This window comes from Cynocephalus volans, chromosome 3 (assembly GCF_027409185.1).
Source record: "Cynocephalus volans isolate mCynVol1 chromosome 3, mCynVol1.pri, whole genome shotgun sequence".
In the NCBI taxonomy this organism is placed as follows: domain Eukaryota; kingdom Metazoa; phylum Chordata; class Mammalia; order Dermoptera; family Cynocephalidae; genus Cynocephalus; species Cynocephalus volans.
Genome location: NC_084462.1, coordinates 160937574 through 160961832, shown reverse-complemented (window position 1 = coordinate 160961832; position 24259 = coordinate 160937574). Strand labels below are relative to the sequence as shown.

General features: G+C 34.8%; 1 protein-coding gene and 1 long non-coding RNA gene across 2 annotated transcripts in view; one reads left to right on the top strand and one right to left on the bottom strand.

Moving 5' to 3' along the window:
* CEP128 (centrosomal protein 128) overlaps positions 1-24259 on the top strand; it is a 347268-nt gene that overhangs the window by 317357 nt on the left and 5652 nt on the right. The window contains exons 20-22 of the mRNA XM_063091601.1: positions 7374-7451; positions 10916-11029; positions 23257-23365. Coding sequence (XP_062947671.1) covers positions 7374-7451; positions 10916-11029; positions 23257-23365 — 301 coding nt within the window. The remainder of the gene's footprint in view (positions 1-7373; positions 7452-10915; positions 11030-23256; positions 23366-24259) is intronic.
* LOC134373639 (uncharacterized) overlaps positions 16401-24259 on the bottom strand; it is a 37040-nt gene continuing 29181 nt past the window's right edge. Inside the window, exon 4 of the long non-coding RNA XR_010022988.1 lies at positions 16401-16499. This is a non-coding gene — a long non-coding RNA (uncharacterized LOC134373639). The remainder of the gene's footprint in view (positions 16500-24259) is intronic.

Genomic DNA, 24259 nt, shown 5'->3' with positions numbered 1-24259 from the left:
GAGCTGTCCCTGAGGAAGTGATGTCTACGCTGAGATAAGAAAGATAGTGAATGTTAACCAGTTCACTTATGATTTGTGCATTTCATTATATGTAAAATTTACATTTAAAAAATAAATAATGAACTGGAGCTAATGATATGCAGGCTGAAATATTTAGGAAAAGCACTAATGTATGGAATTTACTTTGAAATGCATCCAAAAATAAGTTGGAAAAGGATAGCAGAGGGATGTATAGATGGGTTGATATGTAATAAAGCAAATATAGCATAATATGAGTAGTAGATTCTAATTGGTGGGAATGTAGGTGCTCTCCTGTGAATTTCATTCAGATTTCCTATGTGCTTGAAAATGCTCATAATGTTGCGGGGGAAAGTATTAACAGATAAGGAGACCAGAGGAAACATGCTCCACCAAGGGCACAGTATGTACAAAAGTAATTTATGTGCCATTACACTTCTATTACTTTTATGTTTTAGATGATGCCTGTAGAATAGTAAATGCATTTCTAAATATTTTATATAGTTTTAATTAAGTTTGTCTTGTTTCTGCTTGGCACTCTGTTGATTAGTTGTTATTAGCTATAATTTTGGATTGTCACTGACCACTTCTCTATTTGAGAGGACTAGAGTTGATAGTACTTCACAGATTCAGCATTTTTTGATACGTGCTATTTGGAAAGTACTTGACAATTTTCAGTGCTCCTTCACTCTCTTACCTGATGATCATGGCTGTCCTGCAGGTCTGGGATAATAGAGATCATCATTATTGATTTTCATTTTGCAAATAAAAGACTAAAGCTTAGAATGGCAGGACAAAATGATGTTTCCCAAAACCACAAAATGCAAGTATGTAACCTTAACAGAACTGTGAATATTCACAAATCAGGGGTGCTGATTTTCCAGTTCAGCATACCTCCCACCTCACCATTGTTCACTGGCCAACTGAAAATGTGTCTGGGATGTGCATCCATAAGTGCACAGTTCCTTCACCTGCCGCCCTAGCAGAAATAATGTTTCATTCAGTCTCTTCAGAAAGCCCTTGCTTATACTGTTTGCTCAATATTAAGATGAAATCACATTTGGGTTTTTGTTTTTGCTTTTCTTTTTATTTTGAAAACATTCTTAAATTTCTTTCCCTTGCGAATACATTTTTTTTTCAATTTTAGGAAATAGATTTGAATTAAATTGATTGTTGATCTTAAGACCCTCCTTCATGTAAAACAGTTGTAAGTGCCTTATTGTCTAGCACACAGAGAACACTAAACTGGTCCTCATTTGTCTTTGCATGTTATTTTTCTTTATATCAGGCGGTGACAGGAACAATATTAGAGGAGATAATCTAAATAACCTCAGGGGAAGAGATATGTTTCTTTATTCCTTCTGTCTTCCTTTCTTCTTCAACTCATTCTTGGTGTTTTCTTATTGAGAAAAACAAAACAAAACAAAACAAAACAAAAACCCTCAAATCACTCATTTGAAGAAAACACTACATCTTTTTAAGCTAATAATAAGATGATAGGTTGACTATACTTTATAATTTGATTATGTCTAGAAATAAAGCAATAATCTAGAAATGGCAGATTCTGTTTCATATTGTTAGTCTTTTAAAAAATTACTGCGAATGAGAGTTGGAATATATCTAGAAAGCAATACAAGTTTTCCAATGAAGATATGCCACCTGTTCTCAAATTTGATAACTTTGCACTTGCTAAAGATCTTCTACCACTTTTGACTAGAATGGTGTTATATGAAGACAAACAGAATTTGTTGTTGACAAAAAGTTTTTCCAGATTTTAGCCCAAATGTAGACATTGATGTCATATTGCCATGTTAACTGGTATATTTACTATGCAAGCCTTATGTTCCCTCTCAGCCCAAGGCACACGTAAATGCTTCTAAGTGGGTATCTGACTTTTAGCCCTCTCTTAAAATACACAGTCTAGACATAGAGGACTTCTGATATCCTGAGATATCCACACAACTTTGGGCACTGGGGCTGTTGAAGGATGTGCATCAACAGCAGGACTTTGTCAGCCTGTTCTCTGCTACTGTTCTGTACGGTTCCAGCAAGTGTCTTATAGAGTTTGGATGAAAACAGGGCCCTGTGAAGCCAATACAGCTGTGCTGGATCGAGTCACCACTAGTGAAAAGGCATACAGTCTGTCCTTTTTATGATCTCACCCTTCCTCTCCTTGAAGCATGTTTACTCAGGTCCTTTTACCATCTTTCAGCCATTTGTCAGGAAAGTTTTACTGTGGATCTCTTTCCAAATGAAATAGAATTGCATTTTTGAACCCAAACAAACTGCTTCATAACCTTATTTGTTTAACATGTGTGTTGTGCCAAAAATACACACACTTATTTTCAAAAGAAAAATATAGACAGCTTCTTCTTTAATTTATTTATCATCTAAACCTTAAAACACATATGATTTCAGTAGCACTGTTAGAAAATGTTTCATATGTCAATATGAAAATACATGCATTTTTACAAAGAGAAGCATATATACTAAAGTGTGCCTATAGTAAATCTGTTCCTTAAGTTTTCTGTGCATGAGACAGGAATCTAAAAATTGCAATTCCTCTCCCCCTTTAATTCCTAATTGCTGCTACTTATGTTGTCATACTACATTACTCAGTGTCCCTAAAATCTGGAACAGAAGAATGACTAAGGAAAAACGTACAGTACAAACTGCTCCACTCCATGGGAGTTTGGTGTGTTTCAGATTTTCGAATGGCAAAATTGGCAGTTGAGTTCTTTGCCCTGTCGACAGATATCTGAATACATCTGTAGGTGCAAAAGCCACAGGACTTCATAGACAGGATTTGTGAATTTCACTGTTGCTTCTACCACTTGATCTTGCCCTTAGTCTAGAGAAAATAAATGAAACAGCAAAGTTTTTCTCCTGGGTTTTTAACAAAGACATCAAGATTCAGTGGGTTCATTAGAACATGATAACTCTGACTTTGTCTTCATTCACTCAGCATTTATTTGAAGCACCTTTTATGGGCCAGATACTGTGCTACACTAGTGCTAGATGTTACGAAAAAAGAAAAGAGGGTGTTAGTATCATAAAACTCTTCTCACACTTAACATCTTCTAATCAATAGACTATCCAGACCCCTTTGTGCATGTGTGTTTGTGTGTATGCTTGGACTCATAGTACTGAGCACAGACTCTTCAACACTGGTGAGATGAAATTCTACTCCCAAAATAAGTTCATCAAGCACATATCTTCAAAATGTAGCTGCTAAGTGTTGATAGCTAGAGAGGGGATAGGAATTTACATAAAGTACTCATTATTACAGCTTCTGGTCACTGTCTACTCCTTTTTGGCTGATGATTTGCCATGAAAATATTTTTGTGAGAAGAACACTGCCATCTCTGCACTCAGACTGCTTGGATTTGCATTCCATTTTTGCCACCACACAACTATGAGGGGATTATTTGCATCCTCTGGTTGTCAATTGCCTTATCTGTGTAGTGGTGATAACAATAAGTATCTACCTTATGTGGGATGAAGACTAAGAAATGTATTCAAAATTGAATTACATTTTTATGGTTCAGTCTTTTGTTATGCTACTAAACAGGATTAGGATTAGCTGATTATTTACTTTGACTCTGCTTCTAGGCCAGTGGAAGTCCAGCTCTTCAGGCCTCTGAGATAAACCAAATATACACAATGTATTGGTTTCCTATGAAATGGAGTCTTAATTGTGAATTTTTCTTTGTTTTCATATTTGATATGAAATTTAGTATCTTGTAACGTTTTCAAAAGAGAAACATTTTTAAACCCCTTTGTGAGCATCTGATTTATTTATTCTAGAAAACTGAACAGGAAAATTAAAGACAGGTTAAGAACCTGTCATTTTCTGGCACCATTATTGAAATAAACTTGAAAAATTGCTCCATTAATTCTAACAGTGAGGACTTGTCCATGCCTTTTAAAGCAAAAGATAATGTTAAGGCAGAAAAAAATTAACCAACTTAAAAAATAAAAAGTTTCCCTGACTCTATATGAGGTATTTTGCCCTAGGAACTAACTTGATGTAGGTCTTCATGGTACCTCTGAACTCCAACAGTTTCTTATGTTTGACTGTTTCCTAATGGATCTTGTCTCTCTAGCACTGCTAGCTTTGGAGGAAAAAGTGAGCTTGAAATGAGGTGTAATGTGAAAAGACTCTAATCATAGAACCCCAGCCAATCTCACTTTTTAAAAAACAAAAAAAACAAAGTTGCAAACTTACACATATTCTTAAGTCCATATGCCAAAGTGGTGGTTTTAAGCACACTCACAAGCATACAGAGAGAGGGAAGAGCCAGAAAATAAATGTAATCCCCAAAATATCTCTTAATCATGAAATCATACTATGAGACCTGAGATGCCTACAGGCCTAGACTCATTGTCTTCATTAAGTCATATCTTACTGTTATAGATGCCTTAGAAATCTCAGTATTTCTATGTGCAATTTCCATATAATAGCTGCAATTAATTTTCTTTGTATAATTGTTACATCTTTTGCATATACATATTTTTCTTTCCAGTAGATTAAATGCTCTTAAAGAACAGGAAGTATGCTATCTATGTCTTGTAGCTCTATTTCTGTGATATCTAAGATATACTTTTGTTATTAATCGATTGACTAGAATATAAAGATGAAGAGAAAGACATCTGTACCAGAAAGTATTTCTGATATCGAGGAAGATGTTCAGAAGCAATACAAATTGAATATAAAATAAGCCACAACTGAAATAAATAATGAGGAAGCATAAATAGTAGTTAATAATGACATGGGGTGGGGGAGGTGGAGGAGAGGAGCATAAAAATAACTGCACTTAAGAAAAAAGGAGCCAAGGAGTTTTTCAGGTTCACTCACAAAAATGTACCATTTGAATACACATTCCAATAACAAAATAGTCAAAATAAACTTGTATGTGAGCACATGCAAGAAAAAAATGGTTTCATACAGACCTGAATGATTGAAAATTTTAATTGAAAATATTTGCATGACGTGCTGGATTTTACTGTAGGGAAAGAGATCATTTGCTTATTTTGAGAACAAAATGAGTTTGATTACTGAACCCAGGTTTTGAGGATGACTTTTGAATGAGAAAAATTATGAGATGATATTACAAGTATTACTAGAGTCTTTTTATGAAGAGGATTTTATTCAATGCATCCAATTTTGCTTTAAAATCATCAGGACATTGCTTTGTATTTTATTGTTCAAGGGCCAATATAATTCTTGGGAAAATCTATAATTTTATTATTTAAATGAACATAGCATATAAGGCTGCTAAAACTACCTGCTCTCCTACACGCTGTGGCCTATATTATGAAACATGTCATTTTGATGAATCATTCCTACACATGAAAAAATTAAATGAAGTCATTTAAAATGCATGACAATTTGAGTATATGCAGCAGAAAGACTAACAATAATATAAATGTTAAGCAGGAGGAACAAAATACTAAATCTTTTAAACGGACCTTGAAAAAGAAGACTTTATAAACTTAAAGAAATAGCACATATGACTTCTTATTTCAAAATGGGAAAGTAAGTGTGTTTCTGCCCTTCTCTCAAAACTCACATTATAAAATAAGGATATGAAGAAATAGAAGACCTGATTTATACGTAACAAAACAAGAAGATATGTATAACTCCAAGACACAGAACGTTGAAAAGTGGTAAGAGGACTTGCCATAGAAGAGGTGAAACCCCAGTGTCTGTCAAGGGGATGGCAGTGGGAATAATGGAAAGCAAATGTCATTCACCCTGAAGAATTCTGGAAAGGCAAATTGGAGTGATCGGTACAATTACTGCAGAATGAAGGGGTGGAGATGGGTACATTGAAAGTGTCTGTAAGGAAGAGTTAGACACAACCCTCTACCTCCATCTACCTACCACCCTCTACCTACCACCTACCCAAACTCTGCAGGAGCCATGAAGTATATGCTCTGGAGAAATTGCATCAGTGAGGCTTTGGATTAGACATGCCAGGCAGGGAGCAGCATCTCTCAGTGGGGACATAGGGGATTTCAAATGGGAAGGTTAAGTAAAAAAAAAAAAACAGAATTCCTCCTGAGAAGGAATACTTACAAACTTGTAATTTAGACTGCCTGCCCTCGAAAAAATAAGTCAGTTGACCACCTGATTAGCCTACAATTTAATTACTTAACTCAATGTAGGTATTATTTGTGATAATAATGCTGTGCTGTGCATTGGTAACTAACAAACCCTGAATCTAATGGCTAAACACAATAGAGGTTGGCATCTCACTCACATGAAGTCTGCTATAATAGGTGTCCTCTGTCCTGTAGCTATGCCTTTGGGAGCATGTGGCCTCCAAGGTCCCCATGGGGAAGGGGCTGGGACGGAGGAGGGAGTACACGGACTCATCTGTCTCAGTCCAGAAGCAACACACTCAGAGTCCATTATTCAGAACCATTCGCATGAGAGAGGCACGGGAGCATGTGGAATATTGGGTGGCTACTAACTTCGCTGCAACTCTGTGCAAATTTATCTCCAGCTTCCTGCAGAACACTTCACTTTCTTCCAGGACTCCAGCTATGGGGTTGTTTATTTTATTGAACACTTCATTTTCAATTTAAAAGCTAACATCTATTGCCTGCCTAATGTGTTCTGCACTGTGACAAGACTAAGAATACAGAGATGAATATTATACGGTCTCTGGTCTCAAGGTTATTCTACCATTTAACCTCTTATTTCATATTGGCTTTCAAATAAGTTTCAGATCATTCCCTCCTAATGTTTGTATTTGGGGGGGTGTGACAGTGACCAGATAATCAAAGACTGTATAATAAGTTATTGATTTATCATCAACAGGATCCTGTGTCCCTGTTGCAAATGTTTATAATTTCTTGAGAACTGCTTCTTATTTCCTTTTTAACTAAAATAATTACTGAGAACTCTTTTCTTTTTTCCAATGGCAACATTTGAGGATCTCTAATATGCTCCATAGATAAGTAACTGCAAATTAATCTTTTTCTCAGTATTACCTTGTGGTTTATTTCTGATGTTCACTGAAGCAGATTTGTAAATTAATATTAATATGAAATGCTCTATAGAAAGTTTCATAGCATTATCAGTTGAAAGCAATTATCCAGAAAGAGTTTTTGTATCTGAGTCAGTCTTGCAAATACATCTCATATACTTTTTGAAAGGAAATAATTCTTCTGATTTAAAAAGATATATTTATCTTGGAGATACTATTATATCTGTTCTCATTTGACTCTCTCAATATATAGCTTGGACTGCTCATACCACTGATACATGTGATTTCAGTATTTGGATTCTGACAGTATTAATCAATTATTTATAATGTTTGGTTACCTTATGTTTTCTTTTTCAGAGTACCCGAGTGGCCTTGGACCATCTGGAGTCTGTGCCTGAAAAACTGAGCCTACTAGACGATTTCAAAGACTTCAGAGTGAGAAAGAGTTGGCTTGTCTTTTTCAGTATTTTTATCTGAGTGAGAACACTTGACATCTTCCTGGTGTGCAAAAAAAAAAAAAAAAAAAATTGTAGGGAGAGAAGAAGGACCAAAAACACTGGGGACTTTTAACACTCTACCTTATCAGAGTTTACTGACATTTGTGAAGTCAGAATTGAAAATAATGAAACTTAAGTATTCCCACAGTATAGGAAAATAGAGACTTTTACGCTATTACTAGAAGCTCATTTGGCCTCCTAAAGCTTTAACAATAATTTAGAAAAACCTAAGAACTAAAGGGAATTACACTAAAATTGACAGCAGACATTTTTTGTGATTAGCAATTTGAATTTACGAATATCTTCTTCTTTACAAATTGCTAGGATACTGTTTGTTTTGGTTATGATAGTTCACGTTTCCCTATACTAGGACATATGAATTCAAATTCACATAAAGTTTTAGATTTCATATTCATGCCATTTATTGATAGAGCTGTAACCATAAAACATTTCATTATTGAGCTGATTAATTACATGTGTATATTTACCTGCTGTAATTTTTGAAGTTCCTCGTAAAGGAGAGATGCAAAGCAAATAACCCTGCTGCCCAGTCCTGCCATGCAAGGTCTGGTCCAGAGAACATCTTCACATATCCCCTTAGGGTGCATATGTAATGTGTAATTTTAGCAATTTATAATTTATTGAACTTGTATGGCTGTGAGAGTTTCCCTTTGGAAACCGTTTATCCTCTTATTTCACGTTGGCCCTAAAATATAACTTATATTTAGGTTCTGTTTAAATCTAATGTATTATTTGAGGATATAGTGGTTAGGAAATATAGCCAGATTATGCCATATTCATTTACTGGAAACACCGATATGATGTGGCTCTGTAAGTCTTCACTATCTTAAAATTACCTTGCATTAGGCATCTTTTGGTAGTTCAGTAACTAAACATTTTTGAGTGAAATCCAGAATTGGGCTGACATATCCAGAAATCTAGACTATCATAAATAGGACAAAACTGAGTGTTTGTGATATATTTTAATACAGTTTTGATTCTTTCTCATGATTTAATAATATATTTGCAGTTTAAATCCCTATCAAAGAATTATGAAGTCAGTGTCCAAGACAATGTAATTTCTGCTCATCTTTATATAATTCGATATGGATAGCAGGCAATATATTATACCCATATCCTTTCTACTTTTTTCTCTGTAGCTAAGAGAAGTCAAGTAAGTGAATGAAGCAGGCAAGAGAAGGTATTAGAAACAGGCAGCACTTGTCACTGAGAAACAGATGCCTGTTTTATATCATCATAAAAATATGAAGTGTAACCTCCAGTGACAGCCCATTTTTTCCTCAGTGGTCTACACTGACCAGAAAGTTCATAAGAACAACTTAAAAGTTGTGTTCTCTACTACAGAATTACCAAAAGGTTTATTATTATTAGTTTTCATCCTATGGGCTAGTGATTATCTACAAGTCTAGCTTATATACATACAAGCTCACATATGCAGATGCCTATATGGTGAAATTTTTAAGGAAAATACTTTTCAAAGTTTAGAATTGTATTTTTCAGTGCATTCAAATTGAAACTTTTAGCTTGAGAAGGGAAAGGAATTAATTAGCAAGGATTATGCTCACAGTATGTGGCAAGCAATACCTAAGTAGTTTACATTTTTCCTAATCTTCACAGTCACCCTGTAGATGGGCATTACTTTACCCCATTTTTGCAGATGAGGAAACTGAAGCTTAGAGTATATAAATTAGTTGGAACTGGGATCTAATTTTATGTATAAGAGCAGAGCCTATCTGCTTTGCCCTGCTGCCTCTAGCTTGAAACCCAATCTGTAGGCACTCTAAAGCCATCTGTTATTATAAAAAGCTCATTCACATCAATTTAATGAAAACAGCTAGACATAGCCTTAAATGAAAATACATAAAACCTTTAGATTATTAGGCGTAGATTATGTTTTTCAAACTCCTAAAACTTTCTAAAAATCAGCATGCTGTGAACATGAGTACAAAGACCCAAGTTCTGGTCCAAGCTCATGCACAGACAAAATCAAATAATGTCTCAAGATATTTCCTCGTTCGTAAAATGGGAGGCTTGAACAATATTATTTGTATGATTCCTACTCACACTGGCATTACTAGCATATATGAGAAAATATATTTCACATATTTCTTGATAGCACTGTAGCCTGTGACTCTAAGTGTGAGTAAGAACCTCATCCTATTTTAGGTAGGCTTGACTTTATTCTTGTTTAAAGTGGTCATATTCTCTCTCTCTCTCTCTCTCTCTCTCTCTCTCTCTCTCTCTCTCTCTCTCTCAGTCTCTCTCTCCCTCCCCCTGCTTTCCTCTCTCTACCCCTTCCCATTCCCTTCCCCCTCTTTCCCTTTCTCTGTTTTTCCCTCTTTCCCTCTCCCGCCCTATTTAACCTCATTTTCAAAGAAGCGGTTTAGTTCTACAATCCCATGTTCAAACATTACGTACTTGACCTTGTGGAAAGGGAACAGCATTGGGGTCCAGATCCAGTCTGCAACAAATTGCCTAGCCCTGGGTAAACCATTCTTAACTTCCCTGGGCTTTAGTTTTTAGGGGATTTTTATGTTTTGCTTTTTAAATAAAAATGGGAACTTTGGTATTCTAATACCCCTTCCAGTTAGAACATTCAATAGGTTTCCAGTTCCTTGAGTCTGTACGAGGCACTAAATCCCATAGGTGATTTTTCTTACATACCAAAATCAGTTGCCCTCATTTTCTTCTAGTTTTTCCCTAAGTCATAATAGCAATGTCTAAGTAATTGGTTATAATAACTAGCTGTTTGCTGGGTTCTTCCTCCCTTAAGAAATGAAGGGGGAAAAAAAGAAAGGCCCTTAAAATGTTTGCTTTCTTAATTTCTTTATTATCTGAATATTTTTATGCTTATAAGGGCAGATGAGATATCCTTAGGTTTAAAAATCTCTGTGATATAATAGTTAAAAGGTAGAATGTTGTTTAAGGATAAGTGAAGTAAAAGGGCTCTAGTTTTAAAGGTAGCATTTTTTTTTAACAAGGAGAGTATTTTGATGCCAAGTGCTACTCGCAGGGAAAGTACACAGCATCCAAAAGTGGCACCATGTCATTAATGACGATCTTTAGGCAACTCATTCTTACTTGAACCTTTTCCTAAAGTGTGCCAGTCATCTCAGATTGCCATGGGGACTAGTTGTGAAAATAATAAACACTAGTTGTGTTTATTCTTTTATTTTCACAAACTTATATGTGGGACCCATATTATTTTTATGATAGCGTCTACAGTGACCATTTTCTTTTTCTGGTGGCCTATAATTCCCCTATATATCTTTCTTAATGCCTATAGTTATTTATTACCTACATATCAGCATTCTTTTATTCTAATTTCAAGCACTGATCTGTTTTTCATCCACCAGTTCAGACCCTTTGTTGCTTTTCCAGGATTCCCGCAGTTTATCCGACAGAATTGATGAGAGATATTCTAAATATAGAGTTCACGGAGATTCTCTTCAGCAGCGCCGAGATGACACCAAGTACAGAATCAAAAGCTTCAAAGTAATTTTCTTTATACATTTTTTTTTTTTTAATCTTTAAGCATTATCCATATCCATGCTTAAGGCTGCAACCTCTTCAGCAGCCCTTTTTGCATAAGGGCACTTGTGCGGTGTTTGTGTAAGGGCACTTGTGAAAGGAAAGATTATCCTTGATATATGAAATAGATCTTCAATTCCATGGGAATAGACAATAAAAGTCCAAAGGCTGTGCTTATAACTTTTTGCCTGGGAACTAAGCCTTAGGTCTGCACCACTGTTGCTCCATATGTTGTTTGTCTATGGAAATTGACACTGCTTAAGAAAACCTGAGCCAGGAAACCCCTGGTTCGTGGGTTGGTCAAAGTCTTAGTGTGGATGGTTGCCCTACTCTGTGTGTAAGTTCAGCTCCTCTCAGCACTGACATCTCCCGTAGGTCAAGTAAAGTGTAGTACTTTGTAAACTAGGCTTGGCATTTCCGGTCATTCTTTTCCTGAGGATGTGAACTCCATATGAAAACTTCAGCTTATTCTTCATTAACATGGAACCAACACAGGTTACTGGGAAGATCTGACTATTTTGACAGAAAGCATATCATTCCCTAGAACCTACCCAATGTCCATCTGGGGTGTGGGTGATTTTAAACCCATTTGGTCCTGAACAGCTTTTAGCGTAGAGCAGGGTTTCTCAATCTCAACATTACTGACATTTGGGGCCAGATAATTCTCTGTTGCAGAGGCTGTCTGATGCATTGTAGGATGTCTAGCCACATTCCTAGAGTCTACTCACTAGATGCTAGTAGTGGGCCCCATCCTGAGTTGTGACATCCAAAAATGTCTTCAGACATTGCCACATAACCTCTGGAGGGCAAAATTGCCCCTCATTGGGAATGATGACCTAGAGAGAATCCATCTACATTTTAAGGTGCACTCCAAGTCGATTAAAAAAAAAGAAGCTAACGGCTAACTGGATTTTTTATATTCTTACAAACTTTAATATGTGTGAATATTCATTAGACTGTATGTACTCACTTATTACAGCCAAATATCATTATTTCTGAGAAGCTTCTTTCCTCCTCTGAATGTACTTGAATAGAACACTCAGTGGATGTAAGGGCGGTGCTCATTTCCATAAATCCTCCCTAGCATGCTTAAAATGAGCATTACACTTTCTCCACCCCAAACAAAAATTAACACAGTTATGCCATTAGTGGTACTCTTACTGTGAAGAAGACATCTTGTGGCTTTGTTCCTTTTTACCTTTGTTGTTTATAGGTTGGTACTATTGACTATAATAGTGACCTTATCTATAGGGCATTTTTCAAGTTCCCTAAATGATCTTCTAACATTCCCATCAGGTGAAATATACTCAAGCATTTCTCCACCATTTAGTGGAATGCCACTAACCTTAAACAGAAACACAAGGTTTAAGAAACAAGAGCTAATAATAATTAGTAATTATTGAGCATATGTTAGAATAAACCACATGAAATTGCTCTTTTTGCTCTTTTTGTGTTGCACGCCTTATGCACATTATTATATTTAATCTTCCCAGCAACGCTGTCAAGTTGGCACCATTATTTTTCCTCTTTTACCACTGAAGAAAGCAAGATTGTAGAGTAACTAAATGGTTGAATCAGGATTAAAACCTAGATCTTCCTGTCTTCAGTATCTATGTCCTTGACCACTAGGTTATTACATTATAAATATAGACCTGATATGGCTTAATTTTTGTAGAAGTCACCAAACGTAGGACTATATTTTTAATATGTAAATGTCAGTTTTCTCCAAAAATACATAAATGGATGCCTCTTAGTTCAACAGAGGTCTAGATGCAAATGAATCATTTAAAACATTATTTCCCAATACAGTTATATTTGGTATCAGGTGAATCAGTGCTATCTAGTGGTCCCCAAATTGCAATAAATCAGTGCAATTTCCATAACAGCATTTGGTAAAGCTATGAATGTTTAACATGTTCAGCAAATAATCTCATTGGTGTTCTGCTTAAAATTACATTTGCAGTTGAAGAGGAAATCAAGTCTGGTTTGTAAGAGAGGTCAGTACTTGGCAAAATGGGAAATAAGTTTTGAAAATTTTGCAAGTAGGTAGTACAAGTATAGGGTAGGACCACAAAGCACATTTATGATGGTACAATCCCATATTAATACTACTTAGACATTTGAAAACTTTGATCCATTTCGTTGATGAATATATTGACTAATGCCTGGCCTGAAATAATGTACTGATTTAACACAAAACTCATGGAAATACCACATTTTTGGTAGTCATTGGAAAGGAAAATGTGGGAACACATTTTTGCCAGTTTTAGATACCAATGGTCATTTTTTCTATGCTTTTTATGAAAATAAGTTATTTATAAAAACTGAGGGGGAGGCAGCTTCAAAAGAAGCGTGAGCTTAGATGGGTTCTGAAAAAGTTATGTTCATTATTTCTTGGCTTTGTGGATAATCAGAAGAACTACCTCTGGTTAGTCATTGACATCCTGAAGAAAATGCTTCAAATAAGAGCAATAGGAACTTTTTATATCAAGAGAGAAGATACCCCATTTGCTACATCAGTTTTGGAAGACATATTATTTATGCAGCTATTAATTTCCCCCACATTTTGCTAAGACAGAGTTCAAAGAAAAGGCACATTACAGGGGCTTGAGTTCACTGGTTCTACTGAAAACTGTGGTTCCAGGGAATCAGTTTGTGTAGGATTCAGTTTGATTCAGCACACATATACTGTACAGCTACCATATTGCAAAACAATGTACTACTGGTGGGGGTAGAGGTGGGGGACAGACATATAAAAAGTAGAAAGAAGGTCTTCAAGGAGACAATAGCTACCTAGTCATTTTAATTCTAACATAATTCTTAGACCATTGTTCTAGAGCAGAGGTGGGCAAACTGCCCATGGGCCAAATCTTGCCCACCAACTCTTTTTGCAAATAAATTTTTATTGGAATACAGCCACACTCATATATTTGCATATTCTCTATGGCTACTTTTGCACTTAACAGTAGAGTTGAGTAGTTACAACAGAAACTGTATGGCCCACAGGCCTAAAATATTTACTATCTGGCCCTCTATGGAAAAAGTTTGCTAGCTTCTGGTCTAGATAAGGGAGAAGTGAACAATCTACTATTTTTTCTTTTACATGTTATATGAAATATTTTCTTTTCTTTATTTACCAATCAAATACTGTTCAACCTCTTTGGAAAATCATAAAACTTATCCATTCATTCAACAAATATTTATTGCGTGCCAAGAATTTTCTAGGTGCACAGGACCAACATCAGTGAACAAAACAAAGATCCCTGCCTTTTTGGAGCTTCTATTTTTATTGGAGGATATTCATATTTGTCGTTTTTCTAAACGCAGTGTTCAGCAAACATTTATTGTGTTTCTGCCATACTACAAGGCACTGGGCTAGGGGCTGAAGAAAATGGCATAATAAGAAAAATCATTACCAACATTTAGGAATTTTAAAGTCTTCATGCAAACAACTGTAGTGCAAAAGTGAAAGGGATAAATGCTGTAAAGGCGGCCCCAATAAACCCCCTCGAGAGTTCAGAGGAAAGGAAGATGCTCAAGAGTCTTTTGAAAAAAGGTTTGTGCTGACAAGGTGCAGGGAAGAGTTTTATCCACATCTCAGGTTGGAAAAGGATATCTATTGGCAATTCAGTTGTAGAGCTCTCAGTTGTATTACTGTTGATAAACAACTGTTGGAAAAGCAGAACCACGTTGGCAACTGACTTCTCTTGTGTTGTTGCTTCTGTAAGAAAGCAAAGAAACATCCAGCATGGCCACACTGCTGGTGGAGGGAAGGGTTAGCAGGAAGTAGGCAAGTCAAATTCTCTTTCAAATCCAGGGATAGAGCTGATCTCCTGCTGTTTATTCCTTTGGCAATCACCAGCACCAAAATGATCAGATTTCTAGAAACCTGTTGAGATTTTGAGCAGGATCAGTGTTCACAATTGTGAAAGCATAATGTAATATTGTACTAAGCTGACCAAGCTAACTGGACAAAGCCTCATCTAAAAGTTTATACTTAGAATTGAATTCAAAGCTGAATTTAACACAACATTTTCTCTGTCTCTCTGTAGAAAGTAGAAGCATTTCATGACCTCTCTCTCATCAGGACTATCTGGGTTTCTGTAGGACATACAGTCTCTCTTGCTGTCTCAGCTGTTTCAAATAGAACAGAATGTTCAAAAGTCAGCCAGTAACACAGCATTGCTAATCTGAATTCACAGAAGAGCATGGTTTTGTCCAAGAAATTCCCATTTGTTACCTTTACCCATACTAAATATATGGTTTTAATTAACATTGGAATTTTTTTAGTAAAGTCATAGAAGGCATATTTTTTCCCCATCCTTCTATCCCCTGAAAGGAAAATCATGATTTTTAACTTTTAGTTGAAAAGTTAATATGCACTTTATTTTTGAAAAAGCAGATGTTTTACAGGGTGAGATGAGGTAAGTGAGGAAGTGTTGATAATGGCTTTCAGCAGCAATTATAAGGGCAGATTCTGCCAAAGCCCTTTGTCATATTTGTTCATAGTAAGCATGTGTGTGATATAAGTACGTGTTTTGCTCCTGGAAGTCATTTCTCCCACATTTAATCTCTCTCTGATTTGTTTATACCTCGCTCATAGCAATTAATGGCTGTTAGCACTTTCTAAAGTCAGTTATTTCTGTACGTATCTTAAATCTTCTTTAACAGTAGCTTCTAAAACATGCTATGCATAACTCCTGGTGTAATGCAAGATTTTAGGTGATGCATAAACATCTATATTTTAATGACTATGAAAATATATCACTAGCGTATTGTTCATGTGATTTTTACAAATTTACTTGGGAAACGCAGTGGCAACCAAGCAGGAATTTGAGGGAGCTTTAACCCTACAATACCCCAGTTATCTCATTGCTGAACACTCTTCTCCATGCTTGGATAAGAAATCATTTGCAATATGCTGTGCAAATATAGCTTTGTGCTTCCATAAATCCTAACCAATTTTCCATCCTTTAAGCCTCTCCTATATGGAGATTTAGGGTACAAGGTTAATTTTTAAGTAGACATCAAAGAAATTAGTAGTATAACTATAGATGAATACTGAAGTTTGGAAAATCCTGTTGTACTAGATTGTGAGCCCTTTGAGGATGGACGCTGTCGGCCCTCAACTTTGACTCCAAAGTACTCACACTCAGGGAGGGTACAACACGTGTTAAATCGATGATTAAAAACTTTTTAAAAATATATTTTTTTCTAGCTTTAGCCTTTCTGGAATTCTAACAAAAATTCAATTGCTAATCCAGCTGTTTCTGTATCCCACTTCTATTTTCTATACATCCCTTCCCATTTTCTGTTGATAAAATCTTACCCGACTACGTGTAGTGACGGCAGAGTCCCTCTGAATCTGTTCTTATTATATGGGCTGCACGATTCGCGAATTGTTTTCGGTTTCTTTTCTTTGCTCAATTAAACACTGTTAAATTTAAAAAAAAATTAATTGCTATTTTTCTAGTAATGCCTAAGTGACAGATTCAAAACCTTGTAGACAATCAAATCATGCTGAAATCTGAAGAGATTTTTACTCTTTTGAAGTGATCAAGACTAACCTGCTAGCCATAATATTTAACTGGTTGATTTCATCTTGCTCTTTAAAAGTTAAATGAAAGGCTGCCAATTGAATTGGGATTTTTTTTTGTTGTTATCAAATCTAAAAATAGTAATGGATCAGAAGTGCTTATTCAGGAATCAAAATAAGTACTCATATGAGAATATTGATATTTTAACCACTAGAGCCCCATTCTACCAAACCCAGTTCCCTTAACAAGCCACATGCTTTCACTCTTTCAAATAACTTACTCAATAAGAACATTATTAAAAGGAAAGATTGTGAAGAAATTCAGCTATAGAGGCCATTGTTTTTTTTTTTTTTTTTTTTTGATGTTCATATCAGGATAATCAGTATATTCAACATTACACAGTACAATCGATTTTTGTGGCCCTCTACCAATTCCTCTCTTACTTCCCCCCTTTCCCACCTCTGGTAACCTCAGTTCTGTTCTCTCCTTTTGAAAGTTCAGTGTATTGTTGTGATTCCTGTATCTTTCTTTCTTTGTTTATTTTTTAGCTCTTTCTTATGGGTGAAGACATGCGGTATTTCTCTTTCTGTGCCTTATTTCATTTAACATGATTTTCCGTGCGTTCATCCATTTTACTGTGAATGGCAGTATTTCATTCTTTTTTATGGCTGAGTAGTATTCCATTGTGTATATATACCACATTTTCTTTATCCAGTCATCCAAGGATGGGCATTCAGGTTGTTTCCAACTCTTGGCTGTTGTAAATAGAGCTGTGATAAACATGGCGGTGTAGCTATCCCTTCGAAATGATTTCCATTCCTTTGCATATGTACCCAGCAGTGCCCGTTTTTAATAATTTCACATCCAAAATTCTAGGTACTAAAAACATAAGTGCTACCAATTAAATTTGCTCTTAGTTTTTAATGAACATATCCTAATATATTCATCCAAACAATCATTGTTACCTTTAAAATAGTCACTTTGACAGAATAAGAACTGATTCCAGTGAGGCCACCATCATTAAAATATCTTTTTATTTCTGCCTTTGGCACATTCTTTTGAGTATTCTTGTTTATGACAAATTTTTATCCACAGTGAGTTTATTTGGTCATGTGGAGCAAGGCTGAAGTAGGTTATAAAATTTTATACAAGAAACTATCAGTTAGATAATGATATATTTATTAGTACTATTACAAAAACTACTTACAGAGCTTCAAATGGCCTGATCTAGCACAGTATTTTCATGAGTCTGTTCATCTGGGTAGGTGAGTGTTGCTTTGGGTTTATATTATTGTATCAATTTAGATTTTCTATGGTAAAGATGGTTTGCATACTTAGAAGAACTGGTTGCACAGTGATTCTGTCCAGATAGATTAGAATCATAAAATGTTAATGCTGAGAGGACTTAGAGAGATCTGGTCCAGCCCCCTAATTTTTTTACATGAAAAAAGTGAGAATGTGAGAGTAGCAGTCTCCTATTTCCCAATTTCCACCATATTAAACTTTAGTTGCTGCATTTTGGTCAAGAAATGATTACATGAGGGGGTCTTCAAAAAGTTTGTGAAAAGATTTGTATTATCTTTTAATTCCATTTTTCCATGAACTTTTTGTAGTACCCATGAGTATGATCATTATTGAGTTCCTTAGTGCAGGTGGCATTGTGCTAAATGGGGGAATATTTGGATTGGTAGATGGAAAGATAGAAGGAAGCAATCAAATCCTCACCTTGTAGAGGTTAAAATCTAAAATAGCAGCCATGCAGATTGAGATATGGAAAGCAGACTTTAAGTAAACTACCTGCCCAGATTGTCCAATCGAATAGGAATAAAATGTAGTGAGGAAGAGGTTAAGCTTTCTTCAGCACTGATGGAGAATTGGGGCAGAAATGGAAGGACTGTGCATTATTAGGCTAGAGACAAGTTCAGATAAACATTTCTGCCACAGATTCAGAAATATGTACATCTTTTATCCTTCTCTCCAGGGGAAGGGTTGAATAAATTAAAATTTAAGAAATTAAATGTATCATTTGTCTTATAAACTTGTAATATTCCTGTGAGAAAAATACTTGGTGGGCATCATTAAATATTAATCATTAGAGATCAGTTTAGCAAAGAAATTTAGTTAGGTTGGAATAGCTTTTAAGAAACCAATTACAATGTGGGTTATGAAAAAGATGTGGAAGAAGCCCAGGGAAAATATTAGAAAATGCAAGTCCCTTCACCCAATGGGATTTTTGCAGAGAATTCTGGCTAACTAGCTTGCTGAGACTTAAGACAACAATAAAAATAGTTCCTTGTGCTGAAGAGATAAGAATTGGTAAAAAGCAAAAGCTGGGATTACTAAAATTGCAAAGCATCTTCCTTTTTAACAAATACTTCCTTTTTAATACTAAGTATTTGATTCAAATGTGGGGAGGAATGAGGAAGAAACATTCATTTTATGGTTACCGTGTAAAATTTACTTATACAGAAATTCCACAGATTAAATATCAATATCAAATTGGAGGAGAGAAAAGTTTTTTTTGTTTGTTTTTTTTTGGTATTCTGGTATGTTGATTGTTCAAAGGAAATGTGAATATTTTTCTTTTAAGATTTTAAAATGTTAGAACTTAAAGATATATAAAAATTAAACCTCCTCATTTACCATATATGAAAAAAAAGAAATGTGTGGTTGAATGGTGGATAAATCAACAACTATGAAGGGAAGGGATAATTGTCCTAAACGTGTATTAACTTATTAGCAGAGTATCAAAATATATGAAGTAAAAACTGATAGAACTGTAAGGAAAAATAGATAATTTCATAATTATAATTGGAGATTTCAACGTTCCTCTCTCAGTAATTGATAAAAACAGTAGGCAGAAAATCAGTAAAGATATAGAAGACTTGAACAACACTATGACCTGACGTTTATAGAACACTCCTCTCAACAACAGCTAATTATACATATTTCTGAAGTGCATATTGAATATTCTCCAAGAGAGGCTATATTCTGCGTGATGAAACAAATCTCATTAAATTTAAGATGATTGAAATTATACAAAATATGTTTTCTACCCACAATGGAGTTAAAATAGAGAACAATAACAAAAAGATACCTGGAAAATTCCCAAATATTTATAAATTAAACAGCATACTTTTTAATGATCATGGATGGATCAAGGAAGAAATCAAAAAGAAAATTAGAAAACATTTTATATGAAAATAAAAGCACAGCTCATCAAAACTTGTGGATCAAGTAAAAAGTGTGTAGAGGGAAATTTGTTACATTAAGTGTATATATTATAAAAGAAGAAAGGCCTTAATCAATACTCTAAGCTTCCATAATAAGAAACTAGAAAACAAAGAGCACATTAAACCCGAAGTAAGTAAAATCAAGGAAATAATAAAAATGAGAGCAAAAATCAATGACATAAAAAGCAGAAAAATAGGAAAAATAAATTAAACCAAAACCAAAAATAAATCAAACCAAAACTTGGAAAAAGTCAATAGAATTTAAAAAACCTCTAGCCAGACTGATTAGGAAAAAAACAGAAGATACAAATGGCCAATATTAGGAAGGAAAGAATGACAGTACTAGAGCTTGTACTGACATATTAAATGAGTAATTCGGGAATATTATGAACAACTCTACCAATAAATGTGACAACTTAGATGAAATGGATATAAATAAACAGCCTTAAAACGTGTCACCCAGTAATTCCACTTCTAGGAATCTATGTTAAATAAATAAAATTAAAATGTGGATAAAGCTTTTTGCACCAAAATATTTATCAAATGATTATAATAGAAAAAAATCTAAAACCAACCTTAAATTTCCAACAATAGATTAATAAAATAAACTACAGTATTGCCATAATTATAATGATGATAGAGAAAATTCCCATATATAATGTTATATGAAAAAAAGTAGGAAACGAAATTGTCAACAAATGGTGATCTCACTATAAAATGATATTTATAGTAAGAACTAGAAAAAAATGTACCCTTACATTAAGCTAAGCTTTTTTTTAGGATTTGTTGGATTATTTATTTTCTTAATTTTTTTTTTTTGTATTTTCCAAATTTGCTAAGAATGAAACGTGTCAGTGCCATATTTTAACTGTCCTATGCCAAGAAGCTGCTTTTACCATTAAAAATATAAATTGTTCTTTTTCCGTAAACAGAAAAGACATTACCTATGCTTTGATGCCAGTTGACTTTGTTTTAGAAATTTAAAACCATACCTTTTAGGAAGAATGAATAGTATTTAAATATCTTTGTGTACCTCGTCCTTCCTCAGGTGGCCACATTTTGAGGCCATCATTACACCAGTTGTTCCGGCAAGATGCCCAAACCTACAGATCTATTCCTCTTCCCCCACTGTCTTTTTCAGTTCTGGTGTCAGTGGGCAAAATGTGTGTTTGCTTTCCCTTATTTTTTTCTTTCTCTTATCAGCCAGGCCTGTAATCATCAAAGTATCTTGTAATGGGAAACCATTCATTATGCTTTTCTCTTTCATTCTTCATATCAAAACCATGATTCAATGGAGATTTCTAGGATTACCCTCCTTTCCACTTATGCATCTTTCAACTCCACCCAGGCCTTTTGTATTTCACATCTGAACCTACAGCAATAGCTAGCTCACCTGGCTCTAGTTGCCCAATGTTTTAAAGTAATTGTTGGAATACACTTGGGACACGGTGTAGCTGTATCCTTTCCTTTCCAGAGATCCTACAGTAAGAAACTTTCAGTTTCTTATGAAATCTCCATAACCAACAAATCACTTGGTTAAAAACCTTAGGGTCTTCATTTTAAATAGACCAAACTCTCTTTTGGTACATGAAGGCTAATGATATAGATTATTAATATTAATATTAGTGACATTGATTATTAACCTGAGAATTATGTCATGCTGTTAGCTCAGAATAAACGGACCTTTTACAAATATATGTAAAATCTTTTTCTTTTTGACCTTTCTTATGCACTTACATATAATATATGTAATAAAGAAAATAAAAAGTTGATACTTCGTATGGAGAAGATAACTAATTCATCAGATGTCTGGGGGCCATATTTTGAGGAATGTTTTGGGGCCACCTAATCCACAGTTGTTTCAAGTAGAATATTTGGCAACGTTCCCTCTCCTAAAACCCCACAGTTATCCTCAATTACAGTCTTTTAATTGGTATTCCCAGTTCAACACTTGCACTGCTCCAGCCCTTTTTCCCCACAGAGGTCCAAGTTGTGTTTGAAAAATACAAATCAAAGCTCCTTAAAATCCTTGATTGCCTTCTGATTGTACTTAAGGGGGAAAAAAAACATCCCCAATCCTGAACATGGCCTCTACTCACCTCTGGACCTCACTACAATCGCTTCCCCCAGGCTCAGTGTGCCTGAGCCATGAGACCTTCTTTCGGTTCTTCAAACACACCAAACTCTTTTTCATCTCAGCACTCACATGAATGTGGAACGTAATTCCCTGACTCCTCCCTGCTTTCCTCTCACTTTCCCTCCACGTCACTCATAAGTTTTTACCTGGCTGATTTATTGATTCATACTCAGCATTCAAATATTCCCTTAAATATCACCACCTGAGGGGTCTTCTCAGGACCTCAAATCTAAATTTGATTTTTCCTGTTATTTCCTATTCTCATAGCTCTCATCATAGTTTTAATTATATTATGTTTTGTGCACTTGATTTGTTTAATGCCTTTCTCTTCAGTAAGCCCAAAGATTACCTGACTGTATACCCCAATGTCTTCTTTGCTCTTTGCTCAGCACAACGTAGGTGCCCAAATTACTGTTGAATGGATGGATGAAAGAAAGAAAGAATAGTAAATAATGAGAAGACATTCATGAGAAAAAAATTGTAGTTTTACTGTTTATCAAAGAAAAATAATATTAAAGTGTCTATTTTAATCTGTTTAACTACTAAAATTATTTAGAGTACTAGTTCTCATTTTCAACTGAGATTTGGTGAAAAAGACACATTCATACAATACATAAGGAGAGGGATCTTTTCTACATTCACTTTTGTTTATGTATTAAATATTTGTTGAATGAGTAAGAGGATTAATGTAATCATTACAGAAAGCAGTCTGGCTAAATGCATTTAAAGACATCAAATTGTTTTTATTGACCCAGTATTTCCACCTAAGAATTTGTCATAAGGAATAGTCCTAAATATGGAAAAGGTTATATATTTAAAGATATTTCTCACAGTGTTATTTATAGGAGTAAAATACTGGAAACCACCTAAATGACAGGTAAAATAATGACTGAGTAAAGCATAGTATATCCACTAGATAGCCTATCAGTAACCCATAAGCTAAACGTTAGGATAACATGATGACCTTGGTTTATAGTATAAATGCAAATAAATGAAGAACATAAGTTTTATAACTATGTTCATAAATCCTATCTATGGGGTGGGGGGGGAAGACTGGAAACAAATATGTCATGCTGTTATGGCAACAGTTTATTTCTTTCTTTTTTTTCATATTTTCTTTTACATGCACGTTTTATTTTTTACAAGGACTATAATTATATTAAATTGTGCAAGTATAATGTAGCTTGTATATTAAAGTTCAATTTCAGTGTCAATACATTTAAACAAGTCCTGGTCCTTACATTTTGTAATCCTTGAACTGAAATGCTGTGCTTTCTTTCTTAGGATGACAGAAACTTTGCTGAAGGTTCCCACACACGTGGGTTAGATCACTCATCCTCTTGGCAGGATCACAGACACTTCCTGTCTAGTCCACGATTTTCACACTTGAACTGTAAGTAATGAAGTCCTGAACCAGTTTTTAAATTGAATTTGAGAAAATGCAACTCATGGGAAAATTAAAGTTTAAGGCCAGTACATGATAATATTCACATTATAAGTCTGAAAAAGCCTACATTGTGAATCATACAAATAATGCCCTCTAAGTACATTTATAATATTACCCAATTTACTAAAAAATATATGGAATCCCTTTTTTTAAGACATCACACTTCTGAGAAAAACTTAAAGTAAATTACCCAAGGTAAAAATCTTGATGGAGCAAATTTTTTGTTTAGATTGCTAGTAACAGTGGATGAGTGGGAAAAGGAAGTTATTTTATAATAGAATTCAAATTGTCAAAAAGTAGAAGACCCTTGCATATAACTGTTTAGAAATATGTACAGAGTAAAAATACTGACACTATTACCTGCTAGGTTTCACTCTGTGAATACTCTGTAAACGTTAACAAAATGTCATATTCAACATCAAGAAAGTATGAGCCCATTGGCCCAGGATGCCATCTCCCACCGTCTGTCCCTTCCCCTCCCCTACTATACATTCTTCACATTTCAGCTTAAGGAAGGCATCAGAACCTTACAGTTTTAAATGTGCTCTCTGTTATGAGCACCCATAATATACTACAATTTTCCTTTAAAACCATTCCCACAGTAATAATTACAGAATTATTTGTTATTTGAGTGACTTTTTGTTTCCTGATTCTCCACCAAAGAGTGAGCTCCACGAGGATAGGAGCATTGCCTGTTTTCTTCACCACTGTTGGGTACAAAGTATTTGGCACATAGTAAATGCTCAATTAATATTCGATGAATAAATGTTGGTTTTTTTTTAAGTCCACTTTTATCTAAACTATTGGGATTCAAATATTAATGGATTCTTATTTAGATAA